We start from the raw sequence: 26,813 nt of genomic DNA, 5'->3' as shown, positions 1-26,813 counted from the left end.
CGAGTATTTTGGCTCCACGTCCGGAGGCCTTTTTCAACAGAAGAAAAAAACTTTAATAAAAAAAAAAATTAGATAAAACCATCGGGGAAAAACGACAAGTAACACACAAGAGAAAAAAATCAAAAGAAAAAACAAACAACCACAAAATAAACAAATAAATATATTGTTCATTTTCTGAATTTTTTTCTCTCTCTTGTGTGTTAGTTGTTGTTTTTTATATGTTTTTTTTTTAATTTGATTTTTTCCTTAGAGTTCCGTTGAAAAAGGCTCCTGGACAAGGAGCCGAAATGTTCGTTTTTTTTATTATTTAAAGTTCTGTTGTTATTTTTTTGTATTTTGTTCCACTACTTTATTTAAGTTAAACCCGTTTTATCTCTTAACTTTTTCGTAAATGTAAAAGCTATGTAGTCTAAGAAATTATTTACTTAGTAGCGGCTAAATCAAAAGTTGAAAAGGTGCTTCTTATAGCACAGTTGTTATTATCTATTTAATTCGAGCTTTCCTAAAAATTCAAGCTGTTTAATTTATGAGTCTTCGAAAAAAAGTAAAAAGATTTTTTGTTTTTTTTTGGGGGGGGGGGCAATGAAGAAAAGCAAGACATAAAAACAAGAGAAATAAAGCATCATGAAATTCAATGTAGCTTAAGTATACAATATCTGTTTGAAGGATTACCATTGATATCCTATAAAATTAGTATGAAATATAGATCATATCTGATCTTTAAAAGCCCCCCCCCCCCTAGCTACGACTAAACTAACTTTGAATAACTTAGTTAACTTAGCAATGAAAACTAACTTAGCAATGAAGAAAAGCAAGACATAAAAACAAGAGAAATAAAGCATCATGAAATTCAATGTAGCTTAAGTATACAATATCTGTTTGAAGGATTACCATTGATATCCTATAAAATTAGTTTGAAATATAGATCATATCTGATCTTTAAAAGCCCCCCCCCCCCTAGCTACGACTAAACTAACTTTCTGTCAAATACATAGAGAGAAAAAATATATATTTTTAGAATTTCGGAAAATTTTATTTTACCTCTAACAGACATTTAAAGAAAGAAAAAAAACACGGAATGGGAATCATCGAAACTAGGCACTTCTAGAGATTCTAAACTTTGGTTTTTACTTTTTCCTCACGCCATGAAAATGCATATCCTATATAACTCTTCGCACGTAAGTTTAGTCCATTTCTATTAGATTATGTTTGACAGTATGTGACCACGCTTTCTTCCTTGTCTGCAAGTCAAATTTTAAGATTAGAAAACGAGAATAATTTAATTGTCTTAGCAGAGTAAAACTCCAAGTTTTAGCAATGAGTATTTCATTGAAAACAGCGGAGACGGCTCCTCCCACTGTAAAGACGAGCTGCATTTTGTGGAAATGTCAAATTATTTACAAGCTTCGTTAACTGCAATAAGTTCATATTAAATATTAAGGCTAATTGAGTAATTATTAAGGCTGTTGAAAAGTAAGGCTAATTTCCACATTTGTGGAAATGCCAAATTATTTCCAATATTAGTTAACTCCAATAAGCTCATGTTAAAGAGTAAGGCTAATTGAGTAATTTGTAAGGCAATTAAAGAGTAAGGCTAATTTCTAAATTTTGTGGGAATGTCAAATTGTTTCCAAGCTTACTTAACTGGCATAAGTTCATATTAAAGAGTGAGGCTAATTGGCCCACAACCCGTCCTTTTAAGCCCAAGATGTTTATTTTGAGAAATCTTATCCTTTTTATTGATTATTTCAATAGTAAGTAAAACTTAAAACGAAGAAATCCCTATGAATAAAAAAATAAAATTTCAAACTAACAGATATTAAATTAAGTGTTCTTATCGAGTTTGGCTCGTTTTAGCCTTTTCCGTTCAATAACTAGAATATCGAACTGCAATTTAATTTTTAAGCAAAATTTGAATCTTCAAGATTTTTCATCGTCTGTTGTTTTATGTAATTATTTTTCTTTTTATGACACGTCTACTAAAAAGTTAGGGCTGATGAGAAAGGGGATTTCCTGTTATTGGATTGAATCATTTTACATGATTCTGGTTTAAACAGGACACAATATGCCTTCTTTCTACCAAAAACTCAGCGGTGGGGGCTGTTGAAGAAATTTTGGTCTCTCTGTTTCTCCGGTCATGTAGATGGAAGATCCTTCTATGATTTTGGCTTGAAAAAGGGCGACATACCTAACTTTCTGCTAAAAATTGTGGGGGGGGGAAATGATAGAGCAATCAAAGACCCGCTGTGTGCATCATTCTTAGAGATAGAAAATCTTTGTATGATTTTAATTTCACATGCCTACCTCTTTGCTAAAAAATTTGCACTTTGGAGGATGGTTAGAGATTCGGGGGTCAACTTTCTGCTCTTCAGTCATATAGTCTACTTTTTTGGTTATGGTTATTGAGTTGGCATATGATGTGTCAAGTCGCTTTAAGTTCGTTGATGATTTATCCATACTGGAGCTGGGTGATAAGAGTGTTTCAAGAGAGGCAGAGAGAATAACGGCGAGTTTATCACGCCAAGCTGATTAGGGCAAAATGATCGTCAATTGTGAAAATCGCTCTTATTAACTTTTTCTTTTTTGAGGGACAACTCATCCCTTACTTTACAGAAAGTTTCAGGTTGCAGCATCATGAGTATCAAACTGTTAGGAATATATCTCACACAGGACGTGAAGTGGAAAAAACAGACACAGGAGATGATCAAACGGGCAAACCTGGGTATCCTTTCTTTAAAACTCAATGCTCGTCATGGTGTTCTAACCCCCCACCTATTGCGTATCTTTCTTACATTTGTCAGACCGCTGGTAGAATATGCTTATCCTGTTTGACATTACGGCCAGACTTCGTACCAGCAGGACCGCCTAGAAAGGATCCAATACCGAGCTCTTCTAGTAGTCTCTAAATCTCCCAAGTCCCTTATTGCTCCCTCTTCAAACAATTTTCCCTTACATCTCTTTCGACACCCCGTGATGAATTGTGTTTTAACTTTGGTTCCGGTATTTGGAAATTCGTGGCTTCGTGAAATCCTCCCCCCTGAGCATCTCTCTTCGCGCTAACGGATACCGCGACTAGTAGCTCAACCGGTACCAAAAATTCAGCCGGTACCAGAACGGCATATGCGTTACACAAGTAGTTTTGTTCCCTCGTTTGTCAAGATTTTAATACTGGACTCACTCGTCAATAATTGTACATATTTATTTGCTTTAATTCATTAATCTTTTTATTCGTTATATTTTTTAAAGTTTTATTTTCTTTAATAGTTGGATATTTCAATGTTGTTTTTGGTCTGACTCTGTGATATTTCGAATCAACGTATAAATTTGTATGACGATGGCTATAGCTGTGATTTTTATATGTTTAGTGCTTTATATTTTATTATGACAAGAACTACCGCTGATCGGCATGACCGTATAAGGCGTTTGGTAATAAAATCGTGTATCGTTATATACATTAAAGTTTCTTGGATGATTCTGCCTGGTACAAGGTGAAATTATTTTCCTAAAATACTGCGGTTAGAGCCTCAGGGGAGTTTCGGGGGTTACGGGCCCATTTGATAACCTGTAGCTAACAGTTTGAGAATTTAAATTTCTTTTAAAAATTTGACGTTTAGAGTGGTGGAGCTGTTGGAGGGTCCAGGGGCCCACTTTATCTCGTCCAATAAAAGAGGCTAAAAATCCTTGCTTGATTCCGGCTGAAACAAAAGGCGACATAGCTACCTCTCTGACAGCGAGAGGTGGCATGTTAAGGAGATCAGGGGGCCTACTTTGTGCCTCCAAGCATACAGATTGAAGATCACTGAATTTTCTCGGTATAAAAAAGATGCTTCCTTTCTGCTAAAAGTTGGTAGAGGTGAAGCACTACATGCGGCTTAGACTTAGGCCGTCTGCACTGAGTCAGGACCTCAACAATTGAGGTTTTCCTCTTTTTGAATTGAGTCAGTCTATAGCTTGAACTCGGCTCATTTTGTACTTAGTCGGGACTTGTCTTGGTTTTGATTTTAGTTTCTAACGCTACCTTTCGCCCTCCACTCATACACAAAGTAAATCCTTAAATTTGTTTGGATTAAGCAACGTGTAATATACCACCCTATACGCTAAAAAAATTGGTTGTCGACGGAGAATGTGGAGGAGTTATTGGCTAAAATTTTTACCTTCAGTCACAAATATTTGGATTCCCTGCATCAATCGTTTTCTTACAAGATACAGAATTGGGCGTCTGTATATTTTAGGGCCCTTTTCCTTGGGCTTACGTTGGTATTGTTAACATTTTCTGTTCCTTTCGATCATCTTGAGTGAAGTAACGATTGAAAACTTTGACCAAATACCATTTCTACGGGGACCAAAAAGGGCATGGGAGGGGGCTGGTTGCTCTTTGATTATTTACAATCCTTAAAGAGGACCGTAGAACGTTGAATTCCAGACCGAATCAGCCTGCTCCCTAGTTTCTGGAATGATCAGTTCTGTGTGAAGTGGACAGGAAAAAAAATTAGATATGAGAGCCCTTTCGCTTTTTACTAAGTCAAGTTTAATATTGACTCCGATAAGTTATGTACCTCATTTTATAACACTATATCCGAGATCTGTCAGACTTCACATTATTTTGTCTTTTACAGGTCATTCAAATGTCCAGTTTGTTAAAGCGTGGAATTGGTATTCATCACAGTGGTATTTTGCCTATTTTGAAAGAAATTGTCGAGATGCTTTTTCAAGACGGGAAGGTTAAGGTAATCTCTGCAAGGAATTTTGATATCCAAAATGATAGTATATTACGTAAATCTTCTATGATTTTGAGGCTGATCTATGCTTGACCAGACATGTACGCAAAAAACTTGGCGTATGCCCCCTCTCTGGTTTCGAAATTTTCGCTATTTTTTGCAATAATTTGTATATCATAAGTAGCGTAATAGCACTGCCTAAGTAAAGAGCGATATAGCGTCAATGTATATTTTTGTTCTTCAAGCCACTTTCTGTAGAAAGAGTTATCGTGGAAACTTTGGAGGGGGCTCAGTCGATTTGAAATTGAAAGCTGTTATACGCAATTTCAAGGATAAAAGGTACTGGAGGACAACCAGACCCATTACCACTTTCTTTATTAGCTTCCACCCTTTCAACCCCCTAAGACATTCGATCAAAATTATGAGATGGCCATTTTGATCCATTGTTGAAAGATCCAATACCTCTGGAGACGACATACTCCTCACAGCCCCTGGGGCTAGAATATAAATGATACAAGTTATCCATTGTTTACACAAGTTTCATTATTGGAAAAGAGGAGTATATTTGAACATTGGTGTCCAACAAGGCCAGAGGTCTTGAGATGCAATTTTCAGGGCATATTGAGGGGGATGTAAAACTGAATCAGAAGACACTTCGCATATCCAGGTTGTCAAAAGAGCGTACCTGCAGTATCCTAGGAACTTCTGAAGATGTCAAGTTGAAACTTTCGAAGTATGTTGGGGGGGGGGGATGTTGAACTAATGAAAAAGCACTATATGCATCCAGGTAATTTCAAGCAATGTAGTTTTAAGGTAGTACTAAGGTAGGTAGTTCTCAATGATGGTGAGTTAAAATAGAATTGAAGTGCTAAGTTGAAAATTGCAGGGCAAGCTGAGGGGGTTATAAAACTAAATCAAACGATACTATATACATCCAGGTTGTCAAAAGAGTGTATCTGCTATACCTTAGGTAAAGCTGATGACGTTTAACTGAAACTGTTCGGGTATATTGAACTAAGTCAAAAAACACTATTTGCATCCAGGTTGTCAAAAGAGCACAAGGGGGAGGCTGGTCGCCCTCTAATTACTTTCGGCCCTTTGAAACGGCACTAAAGCTTTGTTTTGAACCCTCTCTCAATTTTTTGTAACCACAGGTTCCACACAAAGTAATTGGTGATAAAATTTTTTGGCCTTTTTCGGACCCCGTTTTGGGGACGACCCTTGATTTTTCCTTCTGCGCTGGGGTTCCCATGGCCTGGGGACTTTGAGATATAAGCTATGAGCCGATCAGGAAAAAATTTTTAGGTTGTTTGTTTTGCCCCTTTTTTGGTCGGGGACCATGCTCCGGGACAGTTTTTATTGTATTTTAGGCTCCTTTTACTCTAAAGACATACGGCCGTAATTTGACCTGGTACGGAAGGTTTTGGGTTCATTTATCGTCCCCTTCCCCTACCCCTTCTTACCTCTCCTGAAACAGATAGTTTCGCTTTTTTGACCCAGTGAAAGATCCCTGAAAGATTTGAGCCAATTGTACACCCAAAATCAAACAAACCCCTCCACCTTTTTCATTTTAAAACCTACGTGTAAATAATTGGCATTTTGTATTATTGACGCCCTTGCCTAAGTAATGTAGGGTCGTGTAAACCCTGAAGACATATTAATTAGACCTTTTGACTATTTTGAACAGAATGACTATATCAAATTTTGATTGGGAATCTTAAGAGCTACGAGAGACCGGGTAGAAAATCAGGTCATGGGAGGGGCCTGGTTACCCTCCAGTCAGTTTTCACTCTTAAAAAAGACAGTAGAATTTCTAAATTCCAATTGAATGAATCCCTACAAAAATTTCTACGACTACCTCTTCCATATGAAGTGGTCGGGAAAAAAAGGATAAAAAAATAAAACATTGAAGGTGTATGTCTCTTCACTTTGGCAACGCTAAAGAGTGCCTCCGAAAATGACTTCGGGTATTCTTTCACAATGATAATATGTTTCGATCAAACAACGAGTTTACGTATTCCCAGTTTCGCCTCTGCTTGCTGCACACCTTCACATAAGCTCAAATAATCCTGTTAATCGATTAGCATAAATAATGCTTCCACAGATCTTTCCAAACAGTAATCATGGAATTTATTAAGGATAAGGTATCAAAAATCCACAACTTTCGGGATGCCACCCTTTTGCCTTTGGCATTAACACATAGCCCTGAAGGCCTTTCTTATCTGACAATAAGAATATAAATTGATAAGGGATCTACCCATTTTACCAAAGTGGAGTTTTAGAGGTAAATTTTTGTTCCACAGTAATTTAATCGAATTCAACCTACCCGATTCACGGTGACATCAGCGTTTTTATTGCCCTGCCTATTTTACCAAATATAACATTTCTTGTAATAATTTATAATCACTCAAGGACAGTACAGCTATCCTTGCTTCATTTATGCTTGCTACAATCATAGAACTGTTTCTGGTATCAATCTCTTGTTTCTTAAAATCTGGAATATCATATTCCGTTAAAAATACTTAAAACTGTGTAAATGGGCTCAAAACTGTCTAAATGAGCTGTGTTTCACTCTTTACTAAGTCACAGCTATTGTTGCAGTCTTAATCAATTAAATGATAGCCTTAAATATGATAACTTACCTGTACACATGGGAGTTACACGTCTCCCCTTCCACGATTGGTCCAAACACCTCCCTGGAGATATTGGAAAACTGTAGCCTAAATGCACTTTTTCAAGTTCTGATCCCCCTCCCCTTTTCCAGCGAAAATAAACTCATCCCCACCTTAAGGGTTGTGTCTACGTACACCTACTTATGTGACAGCTAAGAATTTGATTTTACAAGCGTAAGAGCGTTCGTGTTACCCCTTCGTTATGATAGTCGTGAAATTCCCTTCTCTATTTTCAGCTCCTTTTTGCTACCGAAACTTTTGCAATGGGAGTGAATATGCCTGCTCGTTCGGTAGTTTTTGATGATATCAGAAAACACGATGGCACTTGTCGAAGAACATTGTTACCCGCCGAATATATTCAAATGGCTGGACGTGCTGGAAGGCGAGGTCTTGACTCGACTGGTACTGTTCTAATATTGTGTAAAACTGGTATACCTGATTTGAACAATCTTCAGAATATGATGCTGGGTAAAGTGTTTCTTACTTTTTTTTATTACTTTCCTTGCTTTTGTTATTTACTTTTTCAGTAATTCTGACGAGATTTTAGTCATTTTCTTGCTTATATCATCAGTCCTTGTCCAAGTCCTTGTTTACTTCAAAACCAAAAAGGAAATGCTGGATCAGCCAAGAAACCATTAAGTTAGTCGACGAATGGCGAGCGTCTTGCTCTAAAACGTAAGAGGCATAGAACAGGATTTAAGAAATCTTCCAGTATAGATAAGCAAAACAACTGAAAGGGAATTGCAGACTCCGTGGAAGCAGCGTCGAAGGCACACGACACCAGTAAGTTATATCAATTGCTGAAACAGGCTACTGGGAGGAAGCAACAAGTCTCTGAGATCATTCGTCTAAGGACGGGTAGATCATAACGGACCTGTCTGCGAGAGTATCACGATGGAAGGAACATTTTCAAGGATTCTTGATTTCGTAACATCATCCGGAGATAATCCCAAGTCCTCCTCCAGCGTTCCTTCGAGCACATTATGAAGTTTTTCTCGAACCCCACGATATTGATGAAGAAAAAAAGCCATTCATTCACTGAAGAACCACAAGTCTCCTGGTGAAGACGGTCTGCCTCCAGAACTACATAAAGCTGCTGATGGGATGGTTGCTGCTCAACTAAAACCGCTGTTTGACCATATTTGGACCGAAAAGAGTTTCCCGAAGGACTGGCAAGTTTCAGTCCTTTTTCCTATCTTCGAAAAAGGTGACAAGTCAAAATGTAAGAACTACCTTGGAATCGCTCTCACTGATATTGCGGCAAAGTTGTTTTCTATTCTTTTCTTCAATAGATTTAAATAGCTCCGAGAAGATAAAATGAGAAAAGATTATGCTGGATTTCAAACTAGAGGTTCTTGTACCGAGCAAATTTTTATCCTTTGGCTGCTGAGCTATAGATATGGTTTGTTGCTGATCCTTATCTTCATCGTTTTTATAGCAGCGTTCGATTCAGGTGAGCGAGACGTTCTCTGGCTTATCCTAGAAGAGAATGAAATGCCTTTGTATTTTGTAGATCTTCTGAAAACATACTATAAGGGCACGCAGATGAGGATACGGGCTTATGGTGAAGAGTCTCAAAATTTCGCTGTAGACTCAGGAATAAAACAAGACGTCGTATACCCATCCTTTTCAATTATGTAGTTGACTGGATTTTTGAGAGAGTTTTCAGCACAAAAGAAGGAGTAACGGTTGGAATTAGTCCTTGACTTAGTCTATGCTGATGACATTGCCCTCGCTGAGGATGATCCACTGAAAGCCCAAATGATGATGGACAAAGTTAGATACTACTCTGCAATGGTCGGATTAAGAACTAACCCAATAAAGACCAAAGTGATGTGTCCCAATTCCCAGTGTCCCCCTTCTATATCCCTAGATGGCAACAGTATTGAGCAAGTTATAGAATTTGTCTACCTAGGATCCCTTGTGGATTAGGAGGGGAGATCTGATTAACAAATTGAAACGCGCCAATAAAGACCAAAGTGATTTGTCCCAATTCCCAGTGTCCCCCTTCTATATCCCTAGATGGCAACAGTATTGAGCGAGTTATAGAATTTGTCTACCTAGGATCCCTTGTGGATTAGGAGGGGAGATCTGATTAACAAATTGAAACGCGCATTCGCCTCGCCTCTGTCAGTTTTTCTCAGCTCAGTAAATCACTGTAGAAGCATCGAAGCATAAGCCTCATTATAAAAATTAGATTCTACGAGGTGACAGTCAGAAGTACTCTCCTATATAGGTGCGAAACAAGGGCTGTCAAAAATCAAAATAGTAGTAAGCTGGATGTCTTTTATCACGACTGTCTTCGTCGTATTCTACGCGACCAGTGCCATGAACGAGTATCCATCAAGGAGAACCTTAAGCGTTGTAAACAAAAGTACTCAGTCTCTGAAATTGTTAAGAGACGACGGCTCATGTGGGTGGGCCATTGTCTGTGCCGTGAAGACTACCGATGCATCTCGAAGTCCGCTATTAAAGCACAGCCGCTTGAAAATTGGAAAAGTCGACCTGGATGCCTGAAAAAATAGTGGTGGTCAGTGGTAAAAAACGACACAAACAGGCTTAGAGGCTTCTGCCTCTTCGGTCGGCTCTGGGACAGTGATTGGCTGTAGCACGTCGAAGCTGTTGCACATAACCGTGGCTCATGGAAAACTTCTGTTATAGAAATTATGGATGCCGGGCGAGGCAAAGCAGCATCTAGTTCCCGTCAAAAGTAAAAGTAACGTAAGCTATATCATCAACATCGTTTAAGAATACTAAAAAATAGTATCGAAGAAATAAGGTAAAACTTTATTTAAGAAACCTATAGTGGTTGTTGGTGGCGGCTCTTGAATGACCTCATTGCAGCCGAATATTTTGAGCTTGAGCATCTCCCCCTTCTCCTCCCCTTCCCGTCAAAGAAATAAAATGACCACGGACATTAAATAAAGTACTGCTTTAAATCATTCGAATTGGTAAGAGTACTCTAAACTCATTTTCTAGTCTCCTTGTTTCATTGAATAATATTTTAGAATTGTGCATTGTATTGTCTTTGCTATTGTTCAAGGATAGTTGTTAAAGTTCTGGACTTGAATAGTTTAGCAGTTTCTTTAAGCACTGCAGACACGTGCGCTCACTTAGTTTTACATCATAGTAGATGATGGGTGAGGAATTTGTCGAATGCGCCACTATTTTCCCGCGCTAAGTGTAACGAAAACTTTTTATCTTAATTAACAAAGACCATTTTTCATTCTTAATGGAGAAATGCTTTGCTGTTCTGTTAACTATAGATAATTTCTAATCAATAAACAGCTTTTTTTCTGGAATTAGGTCAGTTAAAGCTTTGCCTTTTTAAAGGTGAAGGAATGCTCTTCCAGAAACTGGTATTCAAATGCTAATGTTACTCTTTAAGCCGTATTCAATGTCAGTTGATTTGTTTTATCAATTTTTATTGCTAAACAAAAAATCACATGGTGTTAGGTCTGGACCGTTCTCTGAAAAAATCCCCTTTTATACCTAGTACAAATGAAAGTAGTTTGAGGACAAAGTACGAAAGACAGCAAGATATGTAGAATAGTGAAAAGACAGTTGAAGAAAGAACACAGCCTTGGAGCACTCCAGTGGAACTTTTAGCAATTATGTTTATAGTCGTCGCGCGTCTTTAAGCCCATAAAATAAAACCTATGTGAGTTTGTGCTCAATCATTAGCTCTTCTCAAAAACGTAGTTTCTTTTATAAGTATGGCTTCCAACAACTTTTTCTTTATTTTTTTTTTTTTTTTTTTTTAATTTTGCTGTCACATACATAGTTTCAAAAATTGCAGGAAAACCCCAAAAATTGGAATCACAATTCCGTGTAACTTATTCTATGATATTAAACTTACTGAGAGTGAAGACGTTCCGAATTGAAGACATGATGAAGCGGAGTTTTGGAGAACTTCATTCACGGTCTAAAATCAAGGAATTTGAAGAGGAGCTAAAGAAACTGGAATATCAAGTTGAGAACTTGCCAAGGCTAGACTGTGACGTATGTTCAGACGTTGAAGGCTTTTATAAGACAGCAAGACAGTACCTCGAGATGAAGGATGAGGTTTATGTAAGTAATTTATGAAAGTCTTTTGCAGCCTTTGGTATTGTTCTTAATTTTTATTTTCAGATTTAGACAGAACGAGAAAGAGGCACACCTATCACTTATGAACATGTTTTATAACTTTAGTCGGGACTATCATTTGAGGCAGGGCCAAGAAAGATATGTTCTGTCAGTGAGGTGAGTGTGGTAATTATAAAGGCATTATCCTGTTTTTGCTAGTAAGTAAACTTTTTAGTATGGTGATACTTTTTAGACTTAGAGATGCTGTAAATGAAGTTTTAAGAGAAGATCAGTGTGGTTTTAGGAAGGGGAGAGAATGCATCAAGTAATTTTTTACTTTCAGATTATTAATGGAGAAGTACCTGAGTCATCAAATACCATTAGCCCTCGGTTTTATAGAATATGAGCGAGCGTTTGACTCAGCTGACAGAAGAGCTTTAGCGAACGTCCTGTCCTTGTATGGTATTAAATAAAAAAATATTTTCCACAAAATAAGTTTTTCAAAGAAAAGTAAAGAACTCCATTAAACAAAAAATAATCAAAAGTAAAATCAAATAATCTACGAAGCGTGAAACTATAGCAAATCAGCATCAATAAATAAATGAAACCTAAAACAAACAGAAATTACAATAAATAACCGAGTCAAACTCAAAACGAGCAGAAATTAACGTAAGTTGTGCTCAAAGCCCCTATGCCTTCCCAAGGGCAGAACATAATTTGCACTTTACTGAAAAAAATATAAATGTTTTTACTTTTATAACTTTAATAAATCAAATAATATGAACATTTTGATTAGTAAATAACATTATATTTACATTAAACTGACAATGCACATTCATTTGTATTTTTTTTCAGTAAAGTGCAAATTATGTTCTGGTCTTGGGAATGCATAGGGGTTTTGGCTCTAAAGGAAAAAATTAATAAATAATACATTGTGCCAACATCGTTCTTATATGCCCCCAGGGAATAACTTAAAACCCTTGCCCTGAGGGCTGTGAGGGAGTGCCCTCCCCTTTACTTAGTCCCCGTATCTTGTCTAGCTCTCGATTGTCCCTGTTATTTACTTAGGAAGCGCGATCGCGCTGCCTATGATTTATACAACAACTTTCTATATAAACCTTATATGCCCCCAGGGCATAACTTACAACCCTTGCACTGAGGGCTCTGAGGGGATTATCATCCTAAAAGACAAAACTCCCAGAACTTTCAACTACGTTGAACAAAATAGACATATCAAAATTTCAATTCGATATGTTTAGGAAAATGGTGGGCATGAGAGGGGCCTTAGTCGCTATCCAATCCCTTTCATTTATTAAAAAAGGCACTAGCCCTTTCAATTTCCAATTGAATGAACCCTTTTGAAGAGTCTGCGACAACGCTTTCACTAAAAACTTTATATGCCCTCAGGGCATAACTTACAACCCTTGCCCTGAGGGCTGTGGGGGGGAGGGGTTGTCATCCTTAAAGACCTAATTTCCAAAACTTTCAACTAGGTTGAATAAAATGGCTATCTAAAAATTTTGATTGGATGTGTTTCCCTTTTGACTATTAAAAAGGGCACTAGCCCTTTGAATTTCCAATCGAATGAGCCCCTTTTGAAGTTTCTACGACAACGCCTATGAAAACCTCATATGCCCCCAGGGCATAACGTAAAACCCTTGCCCTGAGGGTTGTGGGGGAGTGTCCTTCTCAAAAAGATATTTTCTATTTGGAAATCAACTACGCTGAACAAAATGGCTACCTAAAAATTTTGATTGGATGTGTTTGGGGGACTGATGCGCGGGGGGGGGGGCTAGTTGTCCTCCAATCACTTTCGACGATTAAAAAGGGCACTAGACCTTTGAATTTCCAATCGAATGAGCCTGTTTTGAAGTTTCTACGATAACGCCTTCCATAAAAACTTTATATGACCCCAGGGCATAACTTAAAACCCTTGCTCCGAGGGCTCTGGGGGAGTGGCCTCCTCAAAAACATATTTTCTATCTGGAAATCAACTACGCTGAACAAAATGGCTGTCTCAAAATTTTGGACTCTCAATTTCCAATCGAATGAGCCCCTTTTGAAGTGTCTACGACGACCCCTTCCATATGAAGTGCCCTGCTCTAAAGGAAAAAAATAATACATAGTACATTGTGCCAACATCTTTCTTATATGCCCTCAGTGCTTAACTTAAAACACTTGCCCCGAGTGCTGTGGGAGAGATTCTTCCCTAGAAACGCAATTTCTATCTTGGAAGCAGCTATGCTGGAAAAAATGGCTATCTTAAAATTTTGATTGGATGTGTTTGGGGGAATGATGGGCGTGTAGGGGGCTAGTTGCCCTCCAATCACTTTCGACTATTAAAAAGGGCAGTAGTCACTCCAATTTCCAATCGAATGAGTCCTTTTCGAAGTTTCTACGACAACTCCTTCGATACGAAGCGCCCGGCTGAAGAAAAAATAACACATTGTGCCCACATCGTTCTTTACTTAGGCAGCGCCAGCGCACTGCCTATGGTACCGGTTAAATACATTAGAATGATTAGTGCTATGTACCAGAATAAAATTGATGCGGTTAAGGTAGGAAATGAGGTTAGTAGCTCTTTTCGTATTAAATTAGGAGTTAAGCAGAAATGCGTTCTCTCCCAATTTATATGGATCAATTTGATGGTCTTTGTCTTAAAGAGCACAACGAAGGGAATGGGAGAACACGGAATCAAATGGGGGTAAAAACTTGAAAGAGCCAATGGCTCTATGGAAAAATCCAAGACCCAGGGGTTTTTTCACAGTTAAAAAAAAGTTTGGAATAATAGGAATATAAATCTGTGAACCAAGATTGTAATATTGGAAGCTACAGTGATGACAGTGGTCAAGTCTTGTTTTGAAGCGTGGACGCTCTATGAAATGGAAAAAATTTGATAGATGTTTTCAGAGAAATTGCTTACGGATTGTTTTGGGTACCCGACTGACATACAGTATCTCAAACACTAAGCTGTACGAAAAATGTGGTACAATTCTGCTTTCTAGAGTTATAATGAGAGGAAAGGCTTAGGTGGCTAGAGCACGTTCTGCGGATGAAGGATGAAAGATTGTCAAAGGTTGTTCTTGTTGACTAGCCGTCTAGGGTCAAAGGAACGTTCCCGAATGGGGTGGGAGGATGTCGCAGGGAAAGATTTAAGGGAAATGGGAACTTTCTGGGAGGGTGTAAAGAGAAAGTCTTTGAATGAATTGGGATGGAGGAGGAGCATATGTAGCTGTGTTGGCCTCATGCGGTTTGGTGCTGCAGTGAGTTATTAGTAGTTGCTGTAACAGGATTTAACTTTTCAGTAAGAGTTCCAGATGTTTATAGCTGGTCAGTTGACACACATTCAAGGTAACTTTGAAGCTTAGCTTTATTAAGGAAGATTTTTTTTTCTCTCTTTAAGACTCTGCAGATTTGTGGAATGAGTGAACTAGCTAAACCCAATCATTGGTGTTTTTTTTTTTTTCTTTGTTTTTATGAAGAAAAATAAAGATACCATTTTTGATTACAGAATGTTGTGTTCACGCATCCCCAGATGGTCAAGGAGCTAACTCCTGGACGAGTTTTAATTGTTGTTGACGATGAGTGTATTCACAAACTTGGTCTACTTCTTGAAGTCGATTCGCGGTCTAAAGAACGAACTTTCAAAACTTTGGTGCTTCGTAAAACCAGGAACAAACCAAAGTCACCTTCGAAAAAAATGGGTGAGGCATCAAATACAGAAAATTTCAAATGCAAAATGATAGCACTTGTCAAGGGAAATGAATATATAATTCCAGATTGTCAACTTGGTGAGGTTTTAGCATTGAAAGCCAGTGATGTTATGGATGTAACCTATGCTAACCTGAAAGCTGACTATAAAGCTGTATTGAAGGATTGGGAGACTAGACAGATTCCTCGGTTCAGGTATATTTAATGGATTTTTTATACATACTACAATGTTCATTCTCAGGTGCTAGGGAATGATCTACCTCTAACCCTTCAGCTAGCGGAAAGGTTTTACTCGTAATCTTTGGGTATATTGAAAAATATTTATTTCAATTTTCAAATTGTATCGTCTAAAAATTGAAAATAGCATCTAAAGTGAAATTACGTCAAAAAATAGGTCTGGACTCTAAAAAATGGATCATTTGAAAAAAAAACATTACATAAGTATAACTGAAACTGGCGTGAAACTGGGCGTGACTTCTGAAATCATCTTACCTTCCGCGCAAAATGATCTGCTTCCACGAAAACCTGATGGACCCATAGCTACAGACAAGCTGATTTTACCCAAGATATTTAGACAATTCGGTCTTATTTTGGTCGCGGTGGTAGCGAGCTTTAAAGTTTTAAAAGTCAGAGATTTCCTGAACTATGATACTTTGAAGCCAGCTAGTTCCTGGACTGTAATGGTCATAGGCCTTCCGTTTTAGGGGGAATTCAGCTTGTGTGTAGATATTTTTCTTCCTTCTTTCAAGGAAATCCCAGTCCTTACGACTATTCGGTCACTTTTTTAGAACTACTGCAGAGGTTGCCGATCTCAGGCGATCAATCTTAGGAAAATTCTCATTAAATATTACTCAAACGTCAACTATTATCCACCACACTGCTGTCTACCGGCCGATGGCTTGGCAGCCTCGCTGCCTCGAACCTAGGCCCTAAGGTATATCTTCTGTGTAAGATGAGCCGGACCATAAAACCCATGGTCACGGATTTTGACAAAACTTGTTGGTTTATTTCCTTCATGGATATAATCAACCATACATTTTTTTTTTCTTGCACAACTTTGCTGGTTTTAGTTTTACAGTCTTACTTTTAGTCTGACAGGTTTACTTTTTAGTAACATGGGAGACAAATACTGAAATTATGTCTCTTCGGGATTAATTATAATGAAAGCTTGGGTTGTTTTATACAAACAGTTCAGTAATATGAAAAAAAGTTGTTTGATTCACTAGATACTTCCAAAAGGTTACAAAAATCCTGCTACATGATAGGTAGATGGATCATTTAGCCATCCCCCCTTGTTAAATTATGGATATTATGCCTACATCTGCCCTTTTGCACCTCTAAACCCAAAACTTTCTTTCAAATCAAGTCATTTGTATTTTATTAAATGTAAAGCTTTCTTAAGTTTATGACGTATAATTAGGGAAGCATCATATTTTAAGCGTCATAGATTTATAAGCGTCAGTGTTTCTACGTCGAACCGTGAAAATTTGCATGCAAAATTGTGTGGTTAATTTTAACAACATTTTTCATCCCTAAAATTCAAACATGAACAACATGCTAATTCCCAAATAATTAAACCTTCAAAGGAAAACTGCACATTCTTAAAATGTTAGGTGCCACATGTTTCACCTTTGCTTTTGCGGATTTTTTGCCCACTTTTTGTCCACTCTATGTCCACTCTATTCCGTTAAAAATTAAATTCCCAACGTTTTCTAATTTTTGTGTAAACTTCCACTTGATCAATTTAAACAATCAGATTTCATTTTCAGTGTCCTTGGTATGTTGCATTCGTGGACATTTCTCTATCTTGCGCTTGTCTTAGCTTGATTCCTACTAGACATAATACACTTTCGTGTTGTTTAAACAAAAAAAAAAAAAAAAAAACACCTCTTTTTCTATTTTCGTTAATTTACAGAAAAAAAGTCGTCTCTTTTGAATATTCAGACGAATTTTTTGGCCTTAAAATGTTTCTTGATTTTGACCAACTGAACAAAAATACAACAGTAAGATGTGAATGTTGCTAAGAAATAACGAATTCTGGCTACTATCATTGCGACCAATGTTAAAATGAATATGCAATGGTAGTGAAAACTTTTTGCACTGAGATGTGGCTTGGCTATTGATTTCCCTTATTAGATATTCAATATACCTTTCAAAAGAACTTCTCATACTTCGAAAGTAAGGTATCGCAAAGATACGAAGTGGCAAAGAAATATGGACATAGTTTTCTGGTCAGGAATGATGGATAACTGACGGATAATGAGCATGCATTTCTTTTACCTTACTTTGGGAAAACTTGTTATATTTCGTTTGAACTTACCTAAAAGACCAAGTATACATGTAGGAATACTAGTACTACTATGGGTACCCAGGACAATCCGTAGGCAATTTCTCTGAAAAAAAATCTTTGGTAGCGTACTCTGTAGGAATAGGCTTTTAAACGTTTGCGCTCATACCCCCCCCCCCCCCCCAAGAAAAAATATATACAGATGTTAACGAAATATACCAATTCATAGGAAAATTCCAAAAAGAAATATTAGCATTCAAGGGAGAGTGACCAACCTGGTGGCCTTTCCTCCTTCCTTGCATACTTACCTCCCTGAAAAGAAAATTGTGTGTGATATTTAGAATCAGCACGAAAAATATAGTCAGAAATAGGCCTTATATTCCATGGACCAAACACAAAAAAAAACGGTAATGTCCGCTTCATCTTTCCAGGGGGGAGAGCAAAAAGCTTTCGTTGTATCTGGAATCATCATGCGGACAATGGGCATAACTGGGCCTAACGCTCCAAATATTGAAAAAAAAAGTATTTGAAGTTCAAAATTTTTAAGCTAGAAAACGAACCAATTTAAGCTCTTGCGAATCGACGGAGTTACTAGGAACAATTATTCCAAGCAACACTGTTTTTTCGTCAGACCTTATTTTAAATATTAATTTTAGGGATGACCCTCCCAGTTCCTCGTTTGTCCAAGCAGTCGAAGCTCTGTTGCAAATCTCGCAATATCCTGATTTTGGCACGTTTAATCTGGCAGAAGATTTGAAATTAAAAACTTTGGACATAACGCTGCGTTGCCAAAGACTAAAACAACTTCGGCTGAAATTGAATGAGTACCAATGTTGCTTTTGTCCTTGTTTTGATGAACATGTATGTTTTGTTATTATTCTTAGTAGTACTGTTATACTTGTTTTTGTGATAGCGTCATGCGCTCGGAAATATAGAATCTATTAGGAGAATAGGTTTTAGGTCGCATTATGTAAGTTTTATGCTTTCTATATATTTTTTTTTTTTTTTTTAATTTCCTCTTGCTAGGGGGTGATTATTTTTAATTCACTTTTCACAATAAATACAACCTTGTGAAATTTCTGTAATTCTCCCCCACTTTTGCCACTAGTGCAGAACATCATGTTTCCTGGCTAATTGGGTGCATATACGTGATAAATACTAAATACGGAACTTCCATTTTTACTTGCTGCAATCACTTTAGCTTTATTTATTTCCAGTACCGTATTAAAACTCTCTAGGAAATTGGTCATCCTCTTATGCTCTTAAGGGTACCAACAAAGACTATATTTAACCAGTAAAAAGTGTCAGGTGCTATCTCGTAATGTGAAGAAAAAAATGATAACCAGTTAGAATCAGCTTCTCAACGAAATTACATGCTATATTTTTATTAGAACTAAAAGCTTCTGAATAACAATTGGTGCGATATTCTTGGTGCAATGAAGTTTGAAAGTAAAGATAAATGGGAAACGTTGCCATATATCGACACCAAATTTTTTTGTACAGCACTTTTATATCTTCTTATATTTGGGTGTTCATAAACTCCAGGCACAAATACAAAGAACGGTAATAGTAATTCATACTGTTGGTAATACAACGGCTGAGGCGCCATTCATTTGTTTGACAAAAAGAGTTTTTCCGTCGTGATATTTGAAAGACAATTGTCTGTACAACCATACTATATCCATAAAAGTATGGGCAATCTTGTAGCTACTTAGCTGTATTTTTGTATATAGTTTTCCTCTTGTCACAGAAGTTTTTGCGTGTTAAATCTACTAACATGTGCTATCACGGTACATTCAATAATTTTCTACTGTTTTCATCTATTTTTTGGAAGTAGAGCCTCTCCAAAAAGGATCATAGACGTATGATCTATCAAACCAGGTGTCTCCAAACTGAGGTCTGTGGATCAAATGGGGCCCACAAAGCTGTCTCACCCGACTCGTCCTAAACTTTGGAAAACACAGTTACGTTAGGGGGGCTTCCCCCCCCCCCCTAACGTAGTCTAAATTAGTGTAATTTACTTAATTAACGCAAGTTTGCGTTAATTAAACTTGCTCCTGACGCAAGTTTATAAGATCAACCTATTTTGCCCCCCCCCCCCCAAAAAAAAAAAAGAAAAAAATTCTGGATCTGCCCCTGAGTTAGATATCTATTTCTAACCATCATTTCTTTGGACAATCAAGGCTGCTTATAAAAGAGGAAGCAAGCTATCATTGGTATATGGTGATTATGCCTACAAATGATATCTAATAAGACATGCATGTATATTGGACTTGATCATTTAGCAGATAAGTCGAGAATCGTTTTACGTCAAAATCTTTCTCCGATGACCTAGATAGGCCTTCGCTTGTCCCGAGGTGGCGCTGCAGTGGTGACGTCTAGTCATTCTGGTGCTGAAGAGGTCCCAGCCGCCTTAGATCTCGGTTCTAAGTTCGCCATAAGGTCTTTTTTGGACGACCTTGTCTTCTTTGGCTATATGGTATCCAAGCATAAGCTGTGTGAGTCAGGTGGCTTTGTTGCATTCGGAGTATGTGTCTCTTAGAACAGCAGTATCAACAGGCTGGTCTGTTCTGCTAATTTCAGAATTGCTGCCTCTTTATTGCCAGCTTATTTTTAAAATTCACCTCGGGCACATGTTTACAAATGAGAGGAACCTCTTTTCAAGCCTGTGGGACTTTTTCCAGCACTCACTAGCATAGGTGACTATAGAAAGTACATTGTTATTAAAGAGGCATATCTTAGTTGTAGGGAATATTTTTTCTTCCTCCAAACGGGCTTCAGTCTATTGAAGGCTCCAGTTGAGTGTCCCGTTCTGCGTTTAATTTCGGTCAGTATTTAGCCATCACAATCGATCCAACTACCGAGGCACTTGAACTCCTTTGCTTGCTCTAGATTCTTATAATTGCATTGCAGAATAAGCGGTAAAGGTCGTGATGGGTATGCTCTTTGACTTGTCCACATTAATGGTTTATCCGATATTATGTGCATTTTCTATAATTGTGTCAAATATGTGCTGCAACTTCTGTTTAGACTCTTTTTGCAAGACTTTGTCATTTGTTGATTCTAAGTTAGAAAGGTGCTTACTGCTTACTTTTATGCCGTATCCTGAGTTTCATCTCAGTGCAGAGTTTCATAAAAAGGTACAAGAAAAGCTTGCATCTCTGGTGGATACCAGATATGATATTGAAAAACCTGATTGCAACACTCTCGGTCTTAACGCAACACTATGTCTCTTGTTAGAGATAAACTCCAGTTTTATTCTACTTCTTGGGACATTATATTCCTTGGGAGGGAACCTTGTGAATTTTAAAATAATCCTTTTAGTGAAGTAAGTATAGAAAATTATTCTGTCGGTCTAGCTAATCATTGTCTGCTTCATGTAAATACCATTTTAATTTTAAGTTGTTTTCCAATTTAGAGGGAAAGTGGGTCACCAACCAGACGAGGATTCTAATCTTACGCTACTTCAATTTAGTATTGAAAGTTTCTCCTCCTCAGTAGACCATTTAAAACAAATTTTGCAACCTGCAACTTGCTGTTCTAAGCTTCTGCAAGACATTTTGGATTCTTGTAATTAAGTACTATTGGCTATCCCTGTTTATAAGATGGAATGAAATAAACCAATGCAACATGGCTAAGGACGGTCTCGGAATGTATATATCTCGTAATTTAGTATGTTGTGTATAAGATCGTTTTTTAAAACATTATGAAGGTATCTTTGAGTCACTTTCTATTGAAATTACGTCTTGTGGCGGTAATTCATTGTTGGTAGTATTTGTTCTAATTGACATGAAGATATGCAGAAGTCTCAGTATTTTATGAAAGCTTAGGCTACTTTCCCTGCGGGAATTTTAAAAGTCCTCTTTTATTGCTTTTTCCAGTCCTATGTTTCTTACTATCCAAGAATGTGAATAGACTTTTCCTTCTCTCTTAAGACCTCTTTTGAAGGTTTATATTAAAGTAATAAACCTCATTCAGGAAACTAATCGTTCCGGTTATATACCATCAATTGATCTTTAACCACTTTATATTCTTTCAAGCGCATGTTTTTATGATTCTCATTTCCATGGTGACCCCCCTGAACTGCTTTGTAATTTGCTGTCTTCTACCTCGGATCAAGGTAATTATCATCTTCCTAACAAATCATATTCCAATTTCTTATACTCCGTCCGTAAGTAAGGTCGGACTTCAATACTGTAGTGACGAGTAATTTTATATGGAACATGATGGAATCGGTTCGAAGGGGCCAGTCGTTTAGCGTTTTTGACCAAAAAAAAAAATTTTAAACATGTTTGACTTATCTTTAAGTTACTATAATTAAAAATTCTCGTTTTTTGTCTAGGATTGATTGTTTTCCCTTTAGTTTTTTAACTCGTTTATCTCAAATCACCGACTTTTATATATTCTTTATACTTTTGTCTCATAAATTTGTAAGCCAGTTTTCGACCACTTTCAAATGTTCAATTTCTTCCAAGTTTTATCAGCATATGCACTTCCGACTACAGTACAGTACCACAACATCAAATGCCCAAACCCCCGGCATGTATACTCACGTTTGTAGCCTATAAATAAAACAACAAAACAGGTGATTGGGCACAGCAAAAAGTATAAAACAAAAACCATTATACAAGACTTATTAGCACCGCATTAGAACATTTGCCGATAGCAACTTAGGTTTAAATCTTAAATAAGACAAATTTTTGTCTTAAAGAAGACTAAAAACTGGAAAATAAATGATATAAAAGAATTAAAGTCGTTTTCAAAATGGACTAACAAGTTGACAATAATTTCTTTTTTCTCGAAAACTTATGAATGTCAGTGAAAACGAGGGGCGAAAAACGGATTGGGCTTTATATAACTTGAATTTTCTTAACTCGTTTTCCTCAGTTCAGCAACTTTTTTAAATTCATTTACAGCTAAGATTAATTTAATATGTGGGTTATGTAAAGCCCAATCCGTTTCGTGCCACTCGCTTTCCCTTATATTCATAAATTCTCTAAGAAAAACTTATTAGTCCTTTTTGGAAACGAGTTTTTAAAAAATCTTATATTTATTATTTCCGAGTAATCTTAAAACGTTTTCTCTCAATTGTATTTAAATAACATATTATGGTTCTTCCTTAGGGTTGCCACCCGGTAAGGAAAAAAATCACTAAATTTTAGTGATTTGTTGGTTGATTTACTCAAATGTGTAGTGATTTATGTGCTGACTTAGTGATATTTTTGTTTAGGTAATATAAAAATCCCTAGAAATAGTTGATAAATCACTAGGGATGGCAACCCTGGTCTTCCTTCTTCACAGACCCTTGAGCCTTTGTGGGGATTAGTGCTATAAGTTTAATGCATTTTTTATTATATCTGAAATTCTCTTATCTTAGATCCTTGTCGTGATTCTCATCAAAGATAAAATGTTCTATCAAGAATGGCCCCAATTAAAATGTAAGCTATCAGCCGACAAAAAGGAAAATTAAATTGATTCCGAAAATAGAATAATAGGCACATACCAGGCCCGAACCCATAATAGTGATTTGCTGATTAGCATTCTGATTTGTGAGTGTTACTGGCTCTTACTAAGCTACGTATTGTGTTCTATATCTTCAAAAAAGAAAAGATAAAAACTCTTTGAGTACATAGTTTCTTAAGAATATTAAGCACGGTGGCTCTAAATGAGCTTAAATTACTCAACTAGATATAAAAATCAGTGATGTGCCAATTACCCTCATCAGTGACATTCTTTCCTAATAAAGACGTTCTTTGACTCAGGAAAACAGTCATACCAAAAATTTGTCTCAGGCGTTACGAAAAATCGAGCATCTTTTCTTGTAATTGGTTCATTTTGATGCCTTAATATACGGAATTGAAATTTGCTCGACTTCTTCCATCAGAACTCTATCTTTTAAAGTCTGGTGTTTGCATAAAGTTTTTTGTTTGATATTGAGCGCCACGGAATTCAGTGTGAAGCGAAGAACAGAACGTCACAATACAATATGAAGAGCCTTTCGCAGTTAGGTTGACGTAAGATCTTACGTAGGCTTACTGATCGTTGCGGAATTCAGCGTAGAGGGTAGAACGGAACACCAAAATGTCATAAAAAGGGTTCTTTAAGCGAACAAACAAATCATAACCTAATTTCATTGTTAGAAAGGCTACATATGTCACTCAGAGCGGATATGAAGGTTTAATTGGGCAATATGTAAGCATCTTTACTATCAACATCATAATTGTATTTTTAGTTTTTGAAGTTTGAATATTGGATTTAATTCTGTCTCGAAAATTTAGCTTTCTAGATATATTATATGTGTTTTCCTCCTTACATACACCTAAAACATGAAAAAAAATGTGGTCAAAGCGAGGGCTAAGAAGAAGAGAAACCATGCAGTAAAGCCATATTTTATACCTATTGAAACATTTTGATTCTTGGATGCTTTTCCTTGATCTCACTCGTTTGCCGTGTGTTTATTTCTTCTTCTGTTTTTCTAGCCCTTTACATCTTTCTTATGTCATTGTGTCCAAAAACCAAAGTGATGTCATATTTTCATTTGTATAAGCGACTGTGTCTAGCCGACTGTGTCTAGATTTCCTCTTTGATTATGGACACAAGGATGTGATTATTTTTTTTCTTTTTCTTCTAGTTGAATTTTACGTTTTCAAATATGCAAGTTCGAGAAGCACATGATCGCCTAAAGTATCTTACTTCAGACGAGTCGCTTTCCAATTTACCAGAATATGCTGCAAAATTGGAAGTCTTGAAGTCCCTAGGTAAAGCTTTCTTTCTTTTGACTAATTGACTATTCAAATTGACCAAATATATTTTAAGTATTTAGGGTTTGTATTAAATGATAAAGGAAATTGGAAGGATCATATGAAAGAAAGGGTGGGTAGAATAAAGCGGTTTCTTCAGCAGTTTTCAGGAATTCAGCTTTAAATGAAATTAAGAATATTAAAATCCATAAGTATTTATTTCAATCGAAAATTTGCCCTCCTATTCATTATGGTGCGGAGCTTTGGGGATATGAGGAGATCTTGCAATTAGAAATGGTTCAACTACAATATTATAAAAGATTGGTTAGGGTACAAGCCAAAAATTATACTATGCTGTAAACAACTCATACACAGGCTCTTAAGGGAGATTAAATAAAAAAAAACAAGTTTTTTTAACTGAAAGTAAGGAACGACGTTAAAACTTAAAACGAACAGAAATTATTCCGTATATGAAGGGGGCTGTCCCCTCCTCAACGCCTCGCTCTTTACGCTAAAGTTTTTTTATTGTTTAAAAAAATAGAGTTGTGAGAAAGTCAAACTTTAGCGTAAAGAGCGAGGCTTTGAGGAGGGGACATCCCCTTTCATATACGGAATAATTTCTGTTCGTTTAAAGTCTTAACGTCGTTCCTTACTGTCAGTTAAAAAAACTTGTTTTTTTTATTTAATTTTTGAACGTTTTTGAATTAATGCAGGTTTTTATTTTGGCTCACCGTACATGAATAATTAAAACAAAATTTGCATATTATATTTGGTTAAATGGCTTTCTCGAAACTTGTTTAATTTTATTTACGAACGTTTTTATTAGTAATAAATATAAGTAACTTAGAATTAACTTAAGTAAAGAACTTCTATATTCATAAATTTTTAACACTTATATTAGTGTTTTCGCCCCCTAGTAAATACCCTGCTCTTTAAACTATATTTCGAATTTTTTTTCCAGTTCTTTAAAAATGACCTCTTAATCACAATCAGTTGATCAGTTGAAAAACTTGTTTTTTTTTATTTAATTCCTGATCTTTTTCTTTAATAATGCTGGGAAATCCGGCGCCCCCTTCATAGCAATGCCCCTTCCCCCTGCCAACTTCCTTCATGGAAAGATCCTTCCATCTAGCCCCCGACCCTCTCCTTCCCCCACCTACCAGAAAAAATCTCCTCTGAAAAAGTCTGTATACTTCCCAATAACCAATACTATATGTTAACATTGAGTAAAGTTCATAACTTTCAGCCCTCCCCTTGGGGCCTTTGGGGGATCAAGTCATCCTAAAAGACATTTTTATCATATTTTCGACCATGCTGAACAAAATGGCTATCTCAAAATTTTGATCGGGGGACTTTGGGAAAAAAATGAGCGTGGGAGGGGGCCTAGTTGCCCTCCATTTTTTTTGTAACTTAAAAAGGGAACTAGACCTTTTATTTTCAGTTCAAATTCACTCAACCCCGATTTACTAGGCCACCTGGGTCTTTACGCACACCCCTTGAAAAAAGAAAAATAAAAAAAAAAAACAAACAAACAAAAAAAAACGCATCTGTGATCTTTCTTCTGGCAAAAAATGGAAAATTTCACATTTTTGTAGATAGGAGCTTGAAACCTCTTCAGTAGGGTTCTCTATACGCTGAATATGATGGTGTGATTTTCTTTAAGGTTCTATAACTTTTAGGGGTCTTTCCCCCTTTTTTCGGAAATCAACCAAATTTTCTCAGGCGCGTAACTTTTGATGGGTAAGATTAAACTTAATGAAACTTATATATTTGAAATCAGAATAAAATCTGATTCTTTTGATGTATCTATTGGTATCAAAATTCCGTTTTTTAGAGTTTCGGCTACCATTGAGCCGGGTCGCTCCTTACTTACAGTTCGTTACCACGAACTGTTTGATCTAGGTTTGTTTTCGCTGCATAAAGAAAGGATACTACAAGTAGTAAAATTTTGGCTGAAAATTATCCAACTACCAGATGAGAAGCTCATGAAAGCCGCATATTTTGAATTATTGCAGCAAGGTAGAAAAAGATCGTGGCCGTTCCATGTTAAAGCCCTCCTTGATAATGCCGGACTTCCATACGCTTGGAATGAAGGTCTTGGTCCAGCAGGCGATCCAGAGGAAATTTATTGGAAGCTAAAACATGTTAAGGAGGATCAAGAGATCCAACTCTGGCATGAACAGATTCGAAAATCTGAAACCTTGTGCCACTATTCTAAGATAAAAGAGTCTTGAACTGGAATATTATTTTAAGCTGAATTTGCCACCGGAAAACTTGCGTCTGTGGTTCCAGGTCCGAGCGAATAGTTTGCCCTTAAAAGTAGATTAAAAGTATTTGAAAGAAATGCTCAGGGCCCGAGATCATGTTTTACTTTCTCTTTACGTGGTATTGAGGAAGAAAATTTGCTCCATTTCTTGACGTCTTGTCCGGGGCTGTTAAATTTTGCAACGAGGTAGTTCGGTAATTGGTAACTGTTTTTTCCAATGGCTCATAAATCAGTTTCCCGGGAGATGATAATAGAAGTAACTGAGTTTATAACAGGCGGGCTAAGAAAATATGAATAATGGGTTTAAGGTTTTTGTTTGTTGTTATTAGTTATATCATTTATTTAAGTGTATGC

General features: G+C 36.8%; 1 protein-coding gene across 2 annotated transcripts in view; it reads left to right on the top strand.

Moving 5' to 3' along the window:
* The window catches only part of LOC148953146 (superkiller complex protein 2-like), a 123,922-nt gene that overhangs the window by 52,200 nt on the left and 44,909 nt on the right, over positions 1–26,813 (top strand). For both annotated transcript variants that reach the window (XM_089088329.1, XM_089088328.1), the window contains exons 10-15: positions 4,617–4,727; positions 7,627–7,858; positions 11,190–11,461; positions 14,967–15,361; positions 18,110–18,314; positions 24,085–24,211. In XM_089088329.1, coding sequence (XP_088944455.1) covers positions 4,617–4,727; positions 7,627–7,858; positions 11,190–11,461; positions 14,967–15,361; positions 18,110–18,314; positions 24,085–24,211 — 1,342 coding nt within the window. The remainder of the gene's footprint in view (positions 1–4,616; positions 4,728–7,626; positions 7,859–11,189; positions 11,462–14,966; positions 15,362–18,109; positions 18,315–24,084; positions 24,212–26,813) is intronic.

Source organism: Artemia sp. Qi Xiang Cuo, chromosome 4 (assembly GCF_049724085.1).
Source record: "Artemia sp. Qi Xiang Cuo chromosome 4, ASM4972408v1, whole genome shotgun sequence".
Taxonomy (NCBI): domain Eukaryota; kingdom Metazoa; phylum Arthropoda; class Branchiopoda; order Anostraca; family Artemiidae; genus Artemia; species Artemia sp. Qi Xiang Cuo.
This window is presented reverse-complemented; position numbering and strand designations above follow the sequence as displayed.